At 41.9% G+C, this 19,935-nt stretch overlaps 1 protein-coding gene across 2 annotated transcripts in view; it reads right to left on the bottom strand.

Annotated features, from left to right (window-relative positions):
• The window catches only part of LOC143027596 (reelin-like), a 181,808-nt gene that overhangs the window by 100,317 nt on the left and 61,556 nt on the right, over positions 1-19,935 (bottom strand). For both annotated transcript variants that reach the window (XM_076188935.1, XM_076188936.1), the window contains exons 26-29: positions 18,261-18,443; positions 17,669-17,901; positions 14,860-15,020; positions 303-507 (exon numbers count right to left, since the gene is read on the bottom strand). In XM_076188935.1, coding sequence (XP_076045050.1) covers positions 303-507; positions 14,860-15,020; positions 17,669-17,901; positions 18,261-18,443 — 782 coding nt within the window. The remainder of the gene's footprint in view (positions 1-302; positions 508-14,859; positions 15,021-17,668; positions 17,902-18,260; positions 18,444-19,935) is intronic.

The raw sequence follows: 19,935 nt of genomic DNA, 5'->3' as shown, positions 1-19,935 counted from the left end.
TTAAGTAAAGTTAAGAACACACTTGACAAAGTTAATTTTTATCTTAATGCCTTTGAGTATATGATTGTTTATAATAGCACTTAAGTAAAGTTAAGAACGCACTTGACAATGCCTTTGAGTATATGATTAAAAACATAAGAATGGAGGAGACTGCAAAAAAATATAAGTCCTACACTAAACATTTCCATATCTCTTACCACCTATCATCTCCATTCACAAAGTTATCTAACCTTCTCTTATAACAACCAATAGTTTCAGCCCTTGTTTAAAATAGTCTTCAAGCAATGTTTAAAACAACTCACTTGATATGGAGAGTATCTAATTCACGTGTGATGGCGAAACGCGGGCCAGGACCAGAGAAAAGTAAGGTCAAGTCTTCCAAGTCATGACAGCCATTGGCGATGCTGGCACCATCTGTCCTCTGCCACAAGGATGATGGTTTAGTCTTGTCAAAGTGGTCCATGACCAAGCCTGGGTTTGGAGTCTCAAAGATTCCGCAGAACGTCCCTGGAAGAAAAATGAATCAGCCTCAAGCTTACTTCGATTGATTAGCCCAGTGGTTTTCGACCTTTTTCACTCCCTTCCCTCCATTCATGAATTCTCAACAGTCATCAGACTCCCTTTAATTTTTCTCCCGAATCCCACCCTGAGTGTTCATGTCAGTTTAAACCAGTGGTTCTCAACCTTTTACACTCCATTCCCCCCTTTCATGAATTCTCAACATTCATTTGGCCTCCCTTCATTTTCCTCTCAAATTCCATCCCACAAAAAATATAAATAAATAAATGAATAAGTAAATAAAAATAAGTAATGATAATAGAAATAATAATAACAATTATAATAACAATGATAATAATAATAATAATAATAATAATAATAATAATAATAATAATAATAATAATAATAATAATAATAATAATAATAATAATAATAATAATAATAATAACAATAACAATAACAATAACAATAATAATAATAATAATGATAATAACAATGATAATAATAACAATAATAATAATAATAATAACAATAATAATAATGATAACAACAACAACAAAATGTTGATGAAGAAAAATCCTTTGTTTTATTATAGTTGACAATCATAATCATTTTTTATTTCTTTTGCCAGAGCAAAATGATGGCAGTTCTTTTTATATTCAGATTCCTCACATTATATAGAAATGTATAATTTGTAACAGCAGGACATGCACCTCTATATTCTTGTCATGGTTCCCTTGCCCCCGTCCCTCCAATGGGTGTCAGCGAACGACGGGTGGCCGGTGTGGAACGCGGTGACGTAGGGGGGCAAGGTATACATAAGAGATCGAATGACCGTGAGGGACCAGATGTCCGTGATGGGGCAAATGTCCATGAGGCATTGAATGTCAATCAAGGGCCAAATATCAATATAGAGCAAGGTGTCAATAAAGAACAAAATTATTGAAATACAAAATGTGTCAAACAGAAATAATCACGAATTTCATAATACCATGTACTTTAATGCTCATAGTATTAGGAATAAATTCCAAGAACTACAGGCGTATGTCAAAAGTGAAAATCTCGAGATGATAGGAATAACCGAGACATGGTTAAATAGTAAACAGCTTCAAGCTGAATCTAATATTGCGGGATTTAAACACTTTCATCATGATAGAAACCACGAGAAAGGTGGGAGTGTTTTGTTGTACGTTAAAAGCAATCTCCATGCCTGTGTTTTAGAGAAAGTAAAACAAAATGCATATGATAGTTTGTGGGTAGAATTAGTCCAAACAAATAAAAAAAATGAATGTAGGTGTAATATATAGGCCAAAAACATTATCATTAGCAGACGACTAGCTGTTGTTATTAGAACTGTCTAGTTTCTGCAACCGGGACTTATTAATAATGGATGATTTCAATTCTACTGACATTGATTGGATGACCCTTGAACATGGCCACATAGGTAGTCGCTTGATAGATTTTCTCGGTGACAATTACTTAGTTCAGCATATAAAAGAGCCCACAAGTCATGGAAACTTACTCGATCTATTGATTACTAGCCATGAAAGCATGATAACCGATGTAGAAGTTAGTGAAATTATTGCAAGTAGTAATCACAACTTAGATTCAAATTGCTAAAAAAAAATATATATATATATATATATATAGATACCTGGGTACCTAAAATACCCGATTTTAGTAAAGCTCAGTTCATAGGATTACGTCAGGAGCTTCAGCTTACAGATTGGGAGGTAGAATTAAGCGAAAGACCTGTAGATCAGATGTGGGAAATATTTCAAAATACGCTAAGATGGTTCATACTTACATACATATACCAAGGCTTTTTCCCCCTTTCAAGGGAGGTAGCCAAAAAGGAAAAGGCATAAAAACACTCCCACCCATTTCATCCCTAATACACTCCACACCCCCTCCCACCCTCCCTCTCATCTGAGCACCTCCTGGATGACGGGTCATCCCTGCACCTTGCCCACCGCCCTGGGTCAGAAGCAGTGTTCATACTTACATCCCGTTTAAGGACAGACGTCCCCCAAACAAGGCTCGCCCAAAATGGCTCGACAAAGAAACTGAAAAAAGTATTGCTAAAAAGAGACAGGCTTATAAAAAATACAAGTGCTAGGGTACACCTAATGACTATCAACGTTATGTAATAATACAGAGAGATTAAAAAAAAAATCGAAAACTGCAATACGAAATGAATATCGCTGATGAATCCAAAGAGAATCCCAAAGAATTCTATAGTTACATTAGAGATAAAAAGGTTATTAGGAATCACATTGGCCCACTATTATCTGCTGACGGTTAACTTGAGTATTCGAACAAAGGAATGTGTGATATTTTAAACAACTGTCTTAGCTCTAAATTCGTAAACGAAACACCTCAAAGTGAACTCTAAACTGAAACCTGTGAAAAATCTAGGGTAAACTTACTATGGTAAATATAACAAAAGAAAAAATTAAAAGGTGTATAGACAAACTCAAAGTTGATAAAACACTAGGGCCTGATGGTTGGCATCCAAGAATCTTAAAGGAAATAAAAAGTGAGATTGTTGTTCCATTAGAAATTATTTTCAAAAAATCCATCATATACGGAGATATCCCAAGAGAATGGAAGGTAGCTAACGTTACTCCCATATTCAAAAAATGTGACAAAAAGAAACCAAATAAGCTTGACTTCAATCATAGGAAAAATTATGGAAATTATAATCAGAGATGCAATCGAACATAATTTAGACAGTAACTGTTTGATAATTGATAGCCAGCACAACACAGTCATCTCGAATTATGACAAAAGAAACAATATCGATTTAATATATTTAGACTTTGCAAAAGCTTTTGATACCGTCCCCCACGAAAGACTACTTACTAGATTAGCTTCACACGGCGTGAGTGGTAGCCTAAAGTTGGACTAGAAATTGGTTGAATGATCGAAAACAGAGAGTTGTTTTAAATGGCAAAACTTCTAGATGGAAAGATGTTACGAGTGGAGTTCCTCAGGATTCCGTTCTTGGGCCACTTCTATTCGTAGTATATGTAAATGATATAGACCACGGACTAAAATCTATTGTCTCCAAATTTACTGATGATACAAAAATGTGCGGAGTGGCAAATGATCATTTAAATCAATTAGATATTCAAGAAGATTTTGATAAATAACAGCAATGATCTGAAAAGTGGCTAATGATATTTAACACAAGTAAATGCAAGGTTATATACATAGGTAAAAGTAACAGTAAGTACAATTACAAGTTATTTGGAAATTCGTTAACAAAAGTGGATAGTGAAAAGGATCTCGGCGTAATTATTAGTAACGATCTCAAATCATCTAAGCAGTGTATTTCAGCCTCTGAGAAAGCAAATAAGATTCTAGGACTGATTGCGCGATCTTTTGACTTCAAAAGTCCATTTCTCATGAACAAGCTATATAAATCGTTAATTCGTCCACATAACGTGTGGTCACTGAATCTCATTAAAGACATTGACAGATTGGAAAAAGTACAAAAGAGCCACAAAACTGATTCCAAATATAAAAAATAGATCATACGAAAATCGACATATGAATCTGCTTTTCCTATAAAAAAAAAAATAAATAAATAAATGAATTAGACTCAGAGGTGATTTGATACAGGTCTTTAGAATTCTAAAGAGAATTTACATCAAAAGTGACAAAAATTTCACACTGAATGAGAATCAGACAAGAAATAATGATCTCAAACTGTCAGGGAATAGATTTAATTTGAAAGTGGGTAGAAACAACTTCGCCAACCGTGTAGTTAATAAATGGAATAAACTTCTTGCAGAGGCGGTGCAATGCAGTTCAGTTCGAAGCTTTAAGATTCGTTTAGATAAATATCTAAGGAAGATGCTGTAATGACTGCAATTTATTTTATATTATTTGTTTAATTGTTTGTTATTATTTGTCTGTTTATTATTTGATTGATTTTAATTTATTATCATTTATCTGTCAATTTATTATTATTCACTATTTACCTGTTCGTTTATTATTCAACTAAACCTATGCATTTATTTATTTTATTTGTTATTATTTATATTATTATAATTATTATCTTATTTTATTTTATCTATCTGTTTATTTGTTTTTTATTTCTTTATTTATCATCATTATATATTTTTTCGCATCCGACCTAGTTATGGACCAAAAGGTCTACTGACGGCATGCTTCGCCTCTGTAATTCTTTGTCATCCTTTGAGAACCACTGGATCAGTCGGGTTAATGACCATTATAAAGGCGTTATCACACTTAGCTATTTTCCCTCCAACTATTGGAGTTGTGGCAATACGTCATTACTGTAGTGTCCCCTTAATGCATATAGCATTTTTGTAAAATAAAATTACTGTAATGTAAGAACCATTGTGAGTGTCCATTATAATCAAATTATATAGTGTAAATAATATTGCCACATACTAGGATGGCCCTTGTAAGGTAAAAAGCATCTACAGTATATGAAACATTATTGTACAACTAGTACAAAGTAATAAAATATTGATTGTATATGATTTATGTCATGGCGGACGGGAAATTCGATTATAAGTCCTATGAAATTTGGAATATAATTTACCCTCCTCTTACGGACGATAAACATTTACCATGATGTAACTAACCACATAAATTGGTGACTTGGAGTGGACCACAGGGCAGCTGCCGCCTGTTGAAGTGGACTACAGCCGCCGCCGCCGCTTTCCGAAGTGGAGTACCAGCGCCGTCAGCCCCAGCTGCGGCAAAGCCGACGCCCCAACCATCATGGACCAGCCTGTTCCTACCTCAGCGGACGTGGTTCCTATGCAAGTACCACCCACCGACCCACCCCAGCAACCTGCAACCCTATCTGCCGTCAATGCCTTTCGTGCACCACCTTTCCTCAGTCACGACCCGACTGTGTGGTTCAACATCCTGGAATGTAATTTCAAGTCCTCGCGCATCTCTACTAGCCTCGCCAAATTCAGCAACGCCTGCTCCCTTCTCCCTCCAGATGTCCTTTCTCGTGTATCTGACACTATTTCTACAGCGTTAATATCTGACACTCCATACAAAGACTTAAAGGACACTATCCTTGCCCGATTCCAGTCATTCGTCGCTACACACCTTCAAGCGCTTCTCTCTAAGAAAGAACTAGGCAACAAGAGACCGTCAGACCTACTACGCCGCATGATGAATCTCCTGGCAGACAAGTGTGACACGTTCGACCAGACCCTTTTCCTCCAGCTGTTCTACCAACGTCTTCCGGCCACTATCCAGAGCAGCCTCTTCACTGACTTCCCATGGAGAAACTCGCCACACTCGCCAATGAACTCATCGAAACTGTTTCTTCGCCCTCCGTCTCCCAGATCAAGACAGACCCCCACTAAGAGCGCCTCGTCGACTTGATGATTCAACTCACACTGCAAGTTAGCGATCTCAAGCAACAAGCTCAAGCAGCAGAATGCCGTAATTTTTTGCCGCAGGCAACGTTCCAGATCCAGACCAAAATCCAAGAGCACGGATCGCACCCCAGCGGTATGTTACTACCATACCCGGTTCGGTTCCAAGGCACGCAAGTGTAACCAACCCTGCGCCTTCACCCATTCCCCCACTTTAAACTCCAGCGGCGAACATTAGAGGTGCATAATGTTCGCCCCTCCTGCTCCCAACTCCTCTACATCAGAGACCCTCTGACGCGCTACTACCTATTTCTTATTGACGCCGGTGCTGTAGTAAGCATACTTCCTGCTACAGCAAGTTCAAGGATGTTACCACCACTCGCTTCCCTCTACACAGCCAACAGGACAAAGATCGACGTCTTTAGGAAATCTACCTTAACCCTCTCCCTCAACCTCCGTCGTACCTTTGAATATATGTTCTACGTCGCCGACGAATTTCAACCAATCCTCGGAGCCAATTTCCTCAACCACTACGGTCTTCTCGTAGACATACAGTGCCGTCGCCTCTACGATGTCTCGACACGCCTCTCGTCCTTCGGCGACACTCGACCTGGCGTTAGCACCAGCATCTCTGCTACCAGTCATGACACCCCTTTTGCTTCCCTACTGCAACAGTTTCCTACCACCCTCACTCAGCCACATCCTTGCACACAGCCGATACGTCACCACGTCGAGCATTGCATCGTCACTTCTGGCCGCCCAACCCATGCCAAGCCACGGCGTCTTGCACCCGAACGACAACTCATCGTCAAGACCGAATTCGAGTCCCTTATGCGCCAGGGGATCATTCGGACCAGCAACAGCAACTGGTCTTCAGCTCTTCACATCGTACCTAAAAAGAGCGGTGATTTGTTACCGTGCGGTGACTACCGTGCACTGAACTCCCAAATTGTCTTCGATCGATACCTTATCCCCCAATACCCAAGAATTTGGCTCCAAGCTCTTCGGCTGTACCATCTTTTCTACGGTGGATCTTGTGCAAGCCTTCTATCAGATCCCTGTCCACCCCGATGACACCCCGAAGACGGCCATTACCACCCCATTTGGCCTCTACGAGTACATCCGGATGCCCTTCGGCCTGAAGAATGCAGCACAGACATTCCAGCGCTTCATCGACGAAGTTCTCCTTGGCTTACCCTTCTGTTTCGCCTACATAGATGACCTCCTCGTCACCAGCCCTGATGAAGTTACCCACCGCCGTCACCTCGAAGAAGTACTCACCCGTCTAAGAGACTACGGAATCCAAATCAACGCCGCCAAGTCAAAATTTGGATTGACATCCATAGATTTCATTGGACACACTGTCTCCTCCACTGGAATTTCACCTCTGAGTACCAAGTGTGATGCCATCCTCCAGTTCCCGAAGTCCTCCACCCAGAGACAACTCAAGCAATTCTTAGTGTGAAATCTTTTTACAATCGCTTCATCCCTAAGTGTTCCCTCATGTTACAACCTTTGTATTCTCTCATTAGACCTTGCAAGCGTGGTCAGTCCATAAAGCTCGCTTGGTGTCCTGAAGCCGACAAAACTTTCGCTTCTGCGAAGACTGCGCTGGGCACCGTCGCCACCCTCAGTTTCCCAGCCCCGGAGGCCCTCACATCCATCGCCATGGATGCCTCCAACGATGGAATCGGCGCCGTCTTACAATAATACGTCGACAGTGCTTGGAAGCCGCTCGCCTTCTTTTCCAAGAAACTGAGCAAGACTGAGAAGAACTACAGCGTATTCGACAGGGAGTTGCTTGCTGTCTATCGGGCAGTCCAACGATTCAGGTATTTCCTTGAAGGTCGACAGTTCATCATCTTCACAGACCATAAACCCCTCACTACCACCTTCCACGCAAAGTCAGCTATACCCCTACTTAGCTCCGCCACTTAGAGTACATTTCTCAGTTCTCCACAGATATTCGCTACGTCCAAGGTACTGACAACGCACCCGCTGACGCCCTCTCCAGAAATATTCACTCAGTCTCTTCGCAGTATCCTGTCATCGATTACGCCGTCATTGCAGCAGCACAGGCCAACTGCGATGACTTGCAGCGACTGTTGGACAACCCTTCTCTCAAGATGGAGAAAATTCAAGTACCCGGCACAGACATCAACTCTTCCGCCACCTTCATGACCTTGGACACCCTGGCATCCGTGCATCTCAATGGATATTGACCTCCAAGTTCATCTAGCTAAGCATCAACAAGGACGTCAGGTACTGGGCCCGCACCTGCCTCCAGTGCCAGGCCTCCGAGGTAACACGACACACATTTTCCCCACTAACTCCTTTCCCACTTGTCTCTATCAGGTTCAGCCACATACACGTCGATATCGTCGGCCCACCCCCATACTCCAACGGCTACAAGTACGTGTTCACCTGTGTCGACCGCTTCACTCGTTGGCCAGAGGCAATTCCCCTTCCTGACATCAACATCGACACCATTGCACGAGCGTTCGTCGACAACTGGGTTGCTCGCTTCGGTGTCCCGACCAATCTAACCTCGGACAGAGGCAGCCAGTTCAAGTCGACCTTCTAGAACAAGATAATGGCCCTCCTTGGTATCCGCCATTACCGTACTGCCAGTTACTATCCCCAGGCCAACGACATGGTAGAGCGTTTTCATCGCCAGCTCAAGGCCGCCCTCTACGCCCATGCCCTTAACAACGAGCTCTGATCAGTGGTGCCGTCCCTTATGCTCCTTGGCATCAGGACTTCCCTCAAGGTTAAAATTAGCCACTTTCCTGCTGAACTCGTTTTCGGTACCACCCTCAGGCTTCTCGGAGAATTCATCGCTGACGTGCCTCACTCCAACTCCTGTACTCCACCCGACTTCGCCTTCCAGCTGAAGGACACCATGGCCAAGCTCCACCCCGTTCCCCCACGCCAAGCCAAATCGCCTAGGACCTTCGTGAGCCAGGACTTTCTCCAGTGCACCCACGTCTTCGTCAGAATGGACGCCGTCAGAAAAGCCCTCCAACCTCCGTACGAAGGCCCCTTCGAAGTTTTGCGCCGCACCAGGAAGACCGTGACAATTCGGCGAAATGGAAAGCGTGACCATGTTTCCATTGATCGGAACAAACCGGCCTAATTTTTTTACTCCACGGACACTCCCATCAACGGCGCCTCCATTCCTACTCCTCCCAAGCGCCCCCGGACCTCCAAGAATGTATCGTTTCACCAGTCACTCGGGGGGGGGGGGGAGTAATGTGGTAACACGCCACTTCTGCAGTGTCCCCTTAACGCATATAGCATTTTTGTAAAATAAAATTATTGTAATATAAGAACCATTGTGAGTGTCCATTATAATAAAATTATATATTGTAAATAATATTGCCACATACTAGGATGGCTCTTGTAAGGTAAAAAGCATCTATATGTAATATTATTGTATAACTTGTACAAAGTGATAAATTATTGATTTTATATAATTTATGTCATGGCGGACGTCAGCAGCATTGACAGCAGACAGTCGGTACTTGCACGAAGACAGTCATACTTGTTAGGGCTACTCTCTAGAGTTGACTAGTTCTTATAATCCAACGTTACGTTGGATGGCTTTCATCTTGGAAGTTAACACTAGCACCCACTTCTGAGCATTTCCCAGCTCTTTCTCTCCTTGACGTTTCCGTCTCTTCGTAGCTCTCTGGGATCCGCACGAGTCCTTGCTGGCTCGTGATACTCCTCGGTCGTTCGGCCCGGTGAAATCTAGTATGAATCTATCGTAGTTTTGAATAGTGTAGACCCCGTCCCTACTAGGCACACAGCGTGTCATTCCACGCGGCTGTCGCCAGTCGCCAAGGAATTGCGTGACCCCTATGGTATTGTTCCCTTTGGCTCTCCTGAGCATATTTTTTTATGTATCAGGGTGCGTGTCCCCCACCCAGACGTGCAGAATGGAGTCTTCAACTCTACCTCTGCAAACGAAAAACACCTCCCCTGACGACCCTAACATCCACGTCTCAGTACGACCATATGTCCCCAACCCTTTGCGCTGTAATAAGTGTTTTAAATATGGTCACCTTGCTAAGTTTTGTCGTAGCCAAACGATCGTGTGCGGTAAGTGTGCAGGCGAACATCTTACAGATGCCTGTTCTGCAAATGTGTTTCAATGTGTCAACTGCCCCTCAAACAACAAGCATGCATCCATCTCCCGAGATTGTCCCACCTTCAAAATAGAAAAAGAAATTTGTACCGAGAAAGCAACTTGTGGCATATCTTTCTACGAAGCACGGAAGCGTGGGATGGAAAGACAAGCTACCCTAACTAGTTCCTCCGGAATAGCTTTCTATGTTTTTGCAGTTAAGAAAACACACAGAACCATTGAAACACAAACTGTAAGCAAGCACTCCGATAAGGACAAAGATCTCTGCCCACGTACCAAACAAACCACGCACTCGCACCTTCCTTCCCCGACTATCCCAGAGCTTCCACTACGTGTGCCTACACATGTGGAAGAGGATGTCCCCATGGAGATCGCCGGCTCCTGCAAACGACTATTAAGTCCGATATCCATCCCAGACCGAACTCCGGGGGCAAAACATACCTCTCCCACTAAGGCCAAGAAAGGAAGAAATCGAAGCAAATAAAAAAATGAAAATAAAAAATAAGTAAATAAAAGATAAAAAATAAAAATAATGAAAATCATCCAGTGGAATTGCCGAGGTATTAGAAGCAAAGTAAATGACCCAACTATTTTCAATTCTATAATCAACCCCTCAGTTATATGTCTACAGGAAACATTCCTAAATCCCAGTGTTCAATTAGAGCTGAAAAACTTTACCATCTATAGGAAGGACAGGTTCGCGCCTGGAGGGGAGGTCGCAGTTGCTGTCAGCGACTGCCTTCCCCAAGCGGAGCTGCCACTATCCACAACCTTGGAGGCAGTCGCTGTCAAAACGAAAATACAGAATAAACTTGCGTCCATCTGCTCCATATATTTACCTCCAGACCAACCATTTCCGCTACAGGAGGTAAATAAATTTGTAAGACAGCTGCCCCACCATAGACTTATAGTCGGAGATTTTAACTCCCACCATCACATGTGGGGGAGTGGTAGAACATGTGCCCGAGGGGAGCAGATGGAGGCAGTTCTAAACATCAACAACCTGGTCCTCCTAAACACTGGCGATCCCACTCGTGTAGACAATGCTAGGGGCACTTTTTCATGCATCGATTTATCCATATCATCTGCGCTGCCTGACGACATAGAATGGACTACACATGATGACACCATGCTCAGCTATCATTTCCCAGTCACCCTAAAAATAAGGGGTGACCACGTTACGGCTGCTCCAGCCTATGGGGACACCCCATCCCCTCCCTGTCCCAAATTCATCAGCCAACTGGGAAATGTATCGGCGTACTACCAACGTCAACACCACAGGGGACAATATGGATGACAAAGTATTCAATTTAACATTATCCATTTTGAATTCAGCGCATAAGCACATACCAAAGACCTCGGCATTTCACAAGCATAGAGTTCCTTGGTGGACATCAGACTGCAGAAAAGCACTTTGCAAGCGGAATAGGGCTTATCGAACTTTTAAAAACAACCCAATTTTACCCAACTTGATTACTTTTAAAAAGGCGCAAGCAGAGGCCCGTAAAATCATTAAACAGTCCAAGCGAAAGTCTTGGCGTGATTTTATTTCGACAATTAACATGCACACCCCTCTAACGCAGATTTGGTCAGCCGTCCGAAGAATTGACGGCAAACATGCACCTACCATAAAGACTTTGACGATAGGAACCACATTTATAGATACGCCCACCGACATCACAAACATAATAGCAGATACATTTACACAAACAAGCAATACAGATAACTATTCGCCAACATTCTTACAGCATAAACAAAGACTGGAAGCAGAGCTACTGGCCTTCCGTACACATACACACCACGAATACAACACTCCCTTCCAACTACACGAACTTAAACAGGCTTTAAGCTCGTGTAGAGGGACCTCTGCTGGCCCTGATGAGATTAAGTATGAGATTCTGCAACATCTAAATTCAATCTCGCTCAACAAATTACTGGAAATGTACAACGAAATTTGGATTAAACATGACTTCCCAGAAACATGGAGACATGCCCACGTCATACCTATTCTCAAAAAGGGAAAGCACCCAAAGAGTCCTTCCTCTTATCGCCCTATAGCGCTTACCAGCTGCTTATGCAAAGTATTAGAACGTATGGCCAATAACATATTAAAATCCATTCTTGAACCTCAAGATATAGTTCCTGCCCAATGTGGTTCCAGGAAAATCGAAGTAGTCTCGACCATTTGGTCAACTTAGAACATGATATCCTTTCAAGTTTGGAGAAGAAAGATTTCCTTGTAGCTTGTTTCCTAGATTTAGAAAGAGCCAACAACGTGGCATGGCGACGTGGTATCCTCGAAAAACTCTATGCACTTGGCCTTAGAGGGAATCTCCCTATTTTTATTCAAAACTTTTTACTAGAGCAAACATTCTCTGTCAAAATTAAGGATTGCTTTTCATCAGTACGCATACAAGAAAATGGCGTACCATAGGGAAGTGTGGTACAATGTGCCACACCAGAGACTACTAAATAAAATCAAAGCCCATGGCATAGGAGGAAAAGTGTTAGAATGGATTAGAGCTTGGATTAGTAACAGAAAACAGCGGGTCACCATAAATGGAGTAAAATCTAGGTGGGGCAATGTTATTAGTGGGGTCTCCCAGGGCTCGGTTTTTGGGTCCCTTGTTGTTCATTATGTATATAAACGACTTAGACGATGGAATAAATAGTGATGTTAGTAAGTTTGTGGACGACACTAAAATAGGACGCCTAATTAGGTCAGGAGACGACGCCGAGATTCTGCAGGATGATCTTAACAAATTGTTCACATTGTCGGTGAAATGGGAAATGAACTTCAATATCTCTAAGTGTAGCGTGTTAAATGTAGGGCTACACAATCCCGAAGATGAATACAGCTTAGATAACACGCTCTTAGAGAAAACTGAGTGCGAGAGAGACTTGGGAGTTCTAGTGAGTCCGGACTTTAAAACCAGGAAACAGTGCATTAGCGCTAGGAATAAAGCTAACAGAGCATTAGGTTTCATTGCTAGGACGATAACGAATAGAAGTGCAGAGGTAATTATCAAACTCTATCTAGCGATAATTAGACCCAACAAGAGACTTAATTTGCTACGCAAACTAACGGGCACAAATTGGGGAGCAGATAGGAAATCTTTGGTAATGATTTATGAGTCCCTAATTAGATCTAAATTAGACTATGGGTGTCAGATTTATGGTTCGGCAACAACAACCACGTTACAACCCCTGAACATCATCCAAAACAAAGGCCTACGACTTGCACTTGGAGCATTACGCTGCACAAGAATCGAGAGGCTGGAAGTTGAAGCCAATGTTCCCCACCCCCTTCCACTACAGGCGCGAACTTCTCACACTCCGCTACGCCGCCAAAGTGCTCCGTATCCCACGACATCCCTGCAAGCGGGCGGCGCGGCGTCCCAATCGGAGCACTTTACCAACTCCACTCCTTTTTTTTTTTTTTTTTTTTTTTTTATCAGAATCCGATTCTTGTGCGAATTGAAGACGTTCCACATACCACTGTGGGAAAAGATCACCCTGAACGTCAACATCAACGAAGACCTCCTGAAGAAATCGTGTTCGGTGGAAGAACTCCGACAGAAGACCTTACAAGTTATCAACGGTTACACTAGCCACAGGGCACCGTATACGGATGGTTCCAAGTGTGGCCATAAGACAGGGACAGGGTTATATAGCTCCACAACCCAGATGAGGTTCAGATTGCCGGACCATACGAGCATTTATATTGCCGAACTCTTCGGAATATACAAAACGATAGAAAAGGCTCAATCTGACACACATAGTAACTTTGTTATTTTCTCAGATTCTTTGAGTGCATTATAGTCAATTAAGTCAGGTAACCAAATGGGGAATTCTCTCCTGGGCAAAATCATTAGTGCACTTTCGACGACCAACAAGTCCATTACTCTCTCTTGGGTTCCCAACCACAATGGGATTTCCGGGAACGAGAAAGCGGACACGCTGGCCAAATCTACGTTAGAAAATAACTCTATTATAGACATGCCCATAGACATAGGCACTTTCAATTCAATCTTAAGAAAACAATTACACGCCCACTGGCAACACCAGTGGGACAATCTCCATATCACACGTAAACAAAAGGAGCACATAACAAAGTGGTCAACATCATACAGAAGCAATAGACGGGAGGAAATCGCCATATCAGGGCTGAGGATTAATTCCACCTACATCACCCACTTAGATCCTTATATCACGGGCGTATTTCCTCCCAACTATCTATAAGATACATACTCATACACTGCACGAAATATTACACACAGCGCCAGGCGCTTATACATCATTGCAGACTCAACAATATTCAGTTAAACATGACAAATCTTTTGGCCAATGACTGTTTCCTTTTTGACAAAGTAGTGTTTTATTTGCGCACAACAGGACTGTTATGGAAATTGTAATGGTAAATTAAACCAGATCGCAGGTTCACACCAGGCTTAACGACCCCCTTACGGGTCGATCGCCTTAAGATAAAACGTCCAAAGAAATCTGGAGTATATTTTATCCATCTCTTACGGACAATAAAACAATAACCATTTATCATGAAGTGGTAACTAACCACACCAGAGTAGATTTGCAGCCCACAACTATCGATAAGGAATCTGATATGCTGGAGGAATATAATTTCCTCCAGCATATCAAATGACATTCTATCTTCATTGAGGAAACAAAACTGCTTGCCTGAAGTGATTTTACGGCGGGAAAAGTCCTGTAGGTGGGCGGTACCGCCGATGAGTTGGAGATTGGAGGAAAAATAGCCCAGTGTGATACCTCCTTAACATAGACCCATATTGCAAAGAAAATCGAGCATATCCTTACCATTAAACCCAGAGTCACACTTGCACGAACGAGTTGTGGTGCAAGTGCCGTGGCCGTGGCAGTGGTGGGCACATGGAGGACCAACGTACACTCCTCTTATGGCAAACTCACCACCCTCTGTCTCCTTTGGGTTCCTCTGCACCCATCGAAGTTGGACGGGTCTGAAAAGGGGAGACCAGAATATTTCCACCACATGTCTTTAATGTTCAACAATGGAGAGAATGGATGGAATTAACTTCAACACTATATATATATATATATATATATATATATATATATACATATATATACATATATATATACATATATATATACATATATATATACATATATATATATATATATATATATATATATATATTAAGGATATATATGGGCAGGATATTTTCTCTAATGCATACTTCATTAAGTCATTCCGAGTTCTGTATTACAGATTTCCTTCAGAACATTTTCTTTTCGTCTTAGAAGTGCTTTTGTTTCTTCTGACAGGTTGTGGATAAGTTTTCCGTACTAATTAATTTGGAAACAGCTAAATATGATTTCGGGTTTCTTAACCCTTCTTCAGTAGCCATGTAGAGATGTATTTTCTATGGTGTCCAAGGTTAGATGGGGCTATGGGCGCGGGATCGATTTTGTGTGGGAGAGGAAGAATGTCTATAAGAAAATTAAAAGATAGTAGTATATAAAAGAGGCCTATTGCCAATAAGCGTTTTTCGCATGGGCGATAAACTAAGGAGCGATTGATGGTGGTGGCTCGGAAGAAACGGGCGGGGAACTTGGACGGCGGCGCCGACGCCTGCGATTAAAATCACCAAAAGTTGAGAAAATGGTAGGAGGCGTAATACTAGAGAAAGGCTGAAAAACAGGAAAATCTTTAATGGGAAGTAGACTGAAATGAGAAGATGTAGTATAAGAGAAAGTTAGAAAGGAAGCGAATTTTAGTCGAAGAAAAAGTACGTGTAGATGTTTGTGCATGGGGCGTGGTTATGTTCGTGAGAGGTTTGTGTATGTATCTTACGAGAAGTGAGTAAGGTTCACTTTCCGGGTCTGGCGTTGCTGATTAACCCCAAGCTAGGCAAAGCACGTTCCTTATTAACACCAGGTGAGACAACGCACGTTCCTGATTAACCCCATGTGAGGAAAAGATTAACCTCAGGTGAGGCAAAGCACGTTCCTAATTAACCCCAGGTGAGTCGATGGGCGTTTGGCCTCACCTGGGGTTAATTAGGATATCCGAAGCATAGTCAAGAGAGTGAATCCGATGGCGGTGTGGGGGGAGGGGGGTCAGGCGGGAGAGTGTTGATGTGTATCTTTTTTCTTCCAAGCACAACTCTGAAAGCAGAGAATTACGTGACTCGGGAAATGTGTGTATTTGTCAGAAGTGTAAACCTGCTCGCCAGCATCAGCGAAGAAGGCCAGGCGTGTGCCGGACCGGTCGACAGGAGAGGAGACTAAAGGTCATGATAAAATCTCCTCGCCCACGACCGGCCGGCGAAGAATTATGGGCGTTGGTTGAGAGAGCTCGAGTGAAGGGCGACGACCGACCTCTGCTGAGCCAGCGAGTGTGTGTGTGAGTCTCTTTTCCTTCCGAGCACAACTCTGAAAGCAGAGAATTACGTGATTTGGGAAACGTGTATATTTGTCTAAGGTGTAAGCCCGCTTGCCAGCGTCATCGAAGAAGTCAGGCGTGTGCCGGACCGGTAAGCAGCATAAGAGAAAAATCTCCCCCGCCGCGACCGACCGGCGAAGATTGATGAGCATCGGTTGGGAGAAATGGAGCGAAGAGCGACACCTGACCTCTGCCGAGTAGGTGTGAGTCGGTGTTAGTTATGTGGACTGCCGGATAATTTCCTTGTGGGAGAAGCCGGCAAACGAGGAAAATCATGGATAACTGGCACAACAACAACGACGACATAAAATAAAAAAGGAACAAGACATCAATATTTACTTAAAATCCACTTTCTCCACTTATTATAAAGAAGAGAGAATAATTAAACAAATAGTGGAGCGTAACCCCAAGCCAGCCAATCCTGAAAAAATATTGAATTTGATCATATACTACAAGAGTAAGAAGACCAGTCACTTGTTACTGAAGAATAGCCCCTGCCTTGAGAGAGAGACACTTCAAAAGTCACAAGTTGTATATAGATTCACTGTGAAGCCCTCCCCTCCACTTATATCGGCATGACGATCATGAGGTTGTCTCGCCGCATAAGTTACCATCTATCAGCAGGAGCGCCTAAGAACCATCTCAATAAGGTGCACAAAATTAGCCTCACCAGGAAAATATTGGAAGAAAATACCGATATTCTTCTATATGAATGTAAAGATGTACGTCGTCTGCCTTTAGTGGAAGCTTTACATATCAAAGAATCAAATCCAAATCTCAACGTACAAGCGCTGGACCTGCAAGCTTTACCTAGCATGCGAAGATCAAGCCTCAATCAGGATTGACCAATCATGTTTGAGTATGAGCGCGCTCGGCCCAGGTGACACGTATATAAGCGCCCACACCAGCCACCAACACATTCTAACCTTGGACACCGTCATTGGCGATTCTATTCATATATATATATATATATATATATATATATATATATATATATATATATATATATATATATATATATATATATATATATATATGTATATATATATATATACATATATATATATATATATATATATATATATATATATATATATATATATATATATATATACACATATGAGAGGGAGTCGAAAACATTACCGCTTCGCCACTCTGAATGTTTTTATGTATACATGTATGTATATATACTACACTTACGCGAGAGCCAGTCGATGGTTGACGGGAAGAAGAATTCGAGACCAGGGTCCATGGCGATGAGGAAAGTAAACACTTGGCTCCACAGGTGAAAGACATCGAAGAGAATTGACTCCACACCCTTTTTCTACCAGTGTCCACGACACCCCTCCATCCTTGGAGTACTGGAGTTCCACAGGCTGCGTCTTGTCAAGGTTCAAATGTTTGTTTCTCCTCGCCTCACAACCGACACTAATCTAAGAAGCAAGTAAATAAGAAGTATCAAATAGCATAATTAGAATAATAATCAAAATAACAATTGAAATAAAAATCAAAACTAAAACCAAACTAAAAACACAAATTAGAATTAAGATTAAAACTAAAATTCAAATAATACAGTAATGATAATAACAAACACAATAAGAAACATAAGAACGAAAGAGACTGCAAGAGACCATAAGTCCTACACTATGCAATTGTCCATTACCACCTATCATCCCCATCCATAGAATTATCTATTACATAACTAATTTATCTATATGGTTACTAAACCTATTCCACTCATTGACCACTCTATGGGTAAACCAGTTCTTGCCTACGGGCACAACACATGTACCTGGAAGCTGATGATGTCTCCTTCGTTTAGTGTGAGAGGGTTGGTCACTGCCATGCGCAGTTTCTCTCGCCCGTTCAGGACCTGCGCCTCCGTGCCCAGATCGTCCGGGTCGTCCTCTGAGCAGTAAACACGGTGGTCGTTGCTCGTTATGCTCTGCCACGGCGACGCCGTCAGTGCGTTGGGCTGAGATGTTGTACAAAATTAAGATCTTGCAATAGGTCATAATGTCATACGTCTATGTCCTCATTGTAGGAAAACGCTAAGAAGTTCTTTTTTGAGAACAACTTATGGTGTAAAACAAAATTAACATCTTGCAATATACTGCATTGAGTTATACGCCTACACCTTCATTGTGGAAATACTAAGAAACTGTACTTTTTATTTTTACTTTTCTGAAGAACAGCTTATGATTTAAAACAAAATTAAGATATTGCAACATTTAGTGTCTTACACCTACCCTCTCACTGTGGAAAAACACTGAGAAACACAAAATTATTTTTATATTATTTCTTACTTTTTTGAAGAACAATTTATAACAACATATTGTACCATATGCCTATGCCTTCGCTGTAGAACACACTAAGAAACTCAAAAGAAATACAATATTTCTTAATTTTTAAAAACAACTTATAACTTAACACAATATACAGTATATCCTCTCAAACACTAAGAAACTAAAAAAATCCACTTTTTCTGATTTTTTATGAACAACTTTCAACTTAACACAGTGATTAAGTTCAAAACTAAATAATTTATATTTGCCTATACCCCTTATTCAAACAAGTATAATATATACTTGAACACACCATATACTTTATACTTGAATACACTAATGTATAAGCGTTTGTCTGTAAAGTCTAAAGGCACATTCAAAGGATTACATAAATGCTCCACCAGCAAATAGACCAGGTTTTCTTCTCCCGTTTTATTCAGTAGAAATTATTACTTCCCTGTTATGTCTTACTGACTCTCTACCTATCTACACACCAAACGCCTTTTCCCCCATTTAAGGGAGGTAGCCAAAGTCAAGGCACGCACACACTCCCATCCACCACCCTTGCTTCCCTCTCATCTTAGCTCCTCGTGGATGAAGGGTCATCCCTGTCTCCTGTCACCTGGGTCAGAAGCAATGCAGCAAGAGGGCAGGGGTACGGATGACCCGTCATCCACGAGAAGCTAAGATAAGAGGGAAACAAGAGTGGTGGATGGGAGTGGGCACGTGTCCTTGACTTGGCTACCTCTTTTATAAGGGGGAATAGGCTCTTGGTATATAGATTCTATCTATCTATATACCAAGAACTTTTTCCCCCTTAGAAGGGTGGTAGCCGAGTCAGAGGCACGTACCTATTCCCACCCATTTTACTCCCCTCCACCCCTCCCATCTCAGCTCCTCATGGATGACGGGTCATCCCTACATCCGCCAATTGCCTAGGGTCAAACGCAATACTTAGTAAGACACAGCACATCCACAGCAAGGCCACTTCACTTAATCGGCGACCCCACCCCTCTCCGTCGCCTCATGAAAAGAAGAAGACGAAGCAGAAGAAGAAGCAGAAGAAGAAGAACAAGAAGCAGAAGAAGAAGAACAAGAAGCAGAAGAAGAAGAAGAACAAGAAGCAGAAGAAGAAGAAGAACAAGAAGCAGAAGAAGAAGAAGAAGAAGAAGAAGAAGCAGA

Source organism: Oratosquilla oratoria, chromosome 8 (assembly GCF_046742065.1).
Source record: "Oratosquilla oratoria isolate Oo_2021 chromosome 8, ASM4674206v1, whole genome shotgun sequence".
NCBI lineage: Eukaryota > Metazoa > Arthropoda > Malacostraca > Stomatopoda > Squillidae > Oratosquilla > Oratosquilla oratoria.
This window is presented reverse-complemented; position numbering and strand designations above follow the sequence as displayed.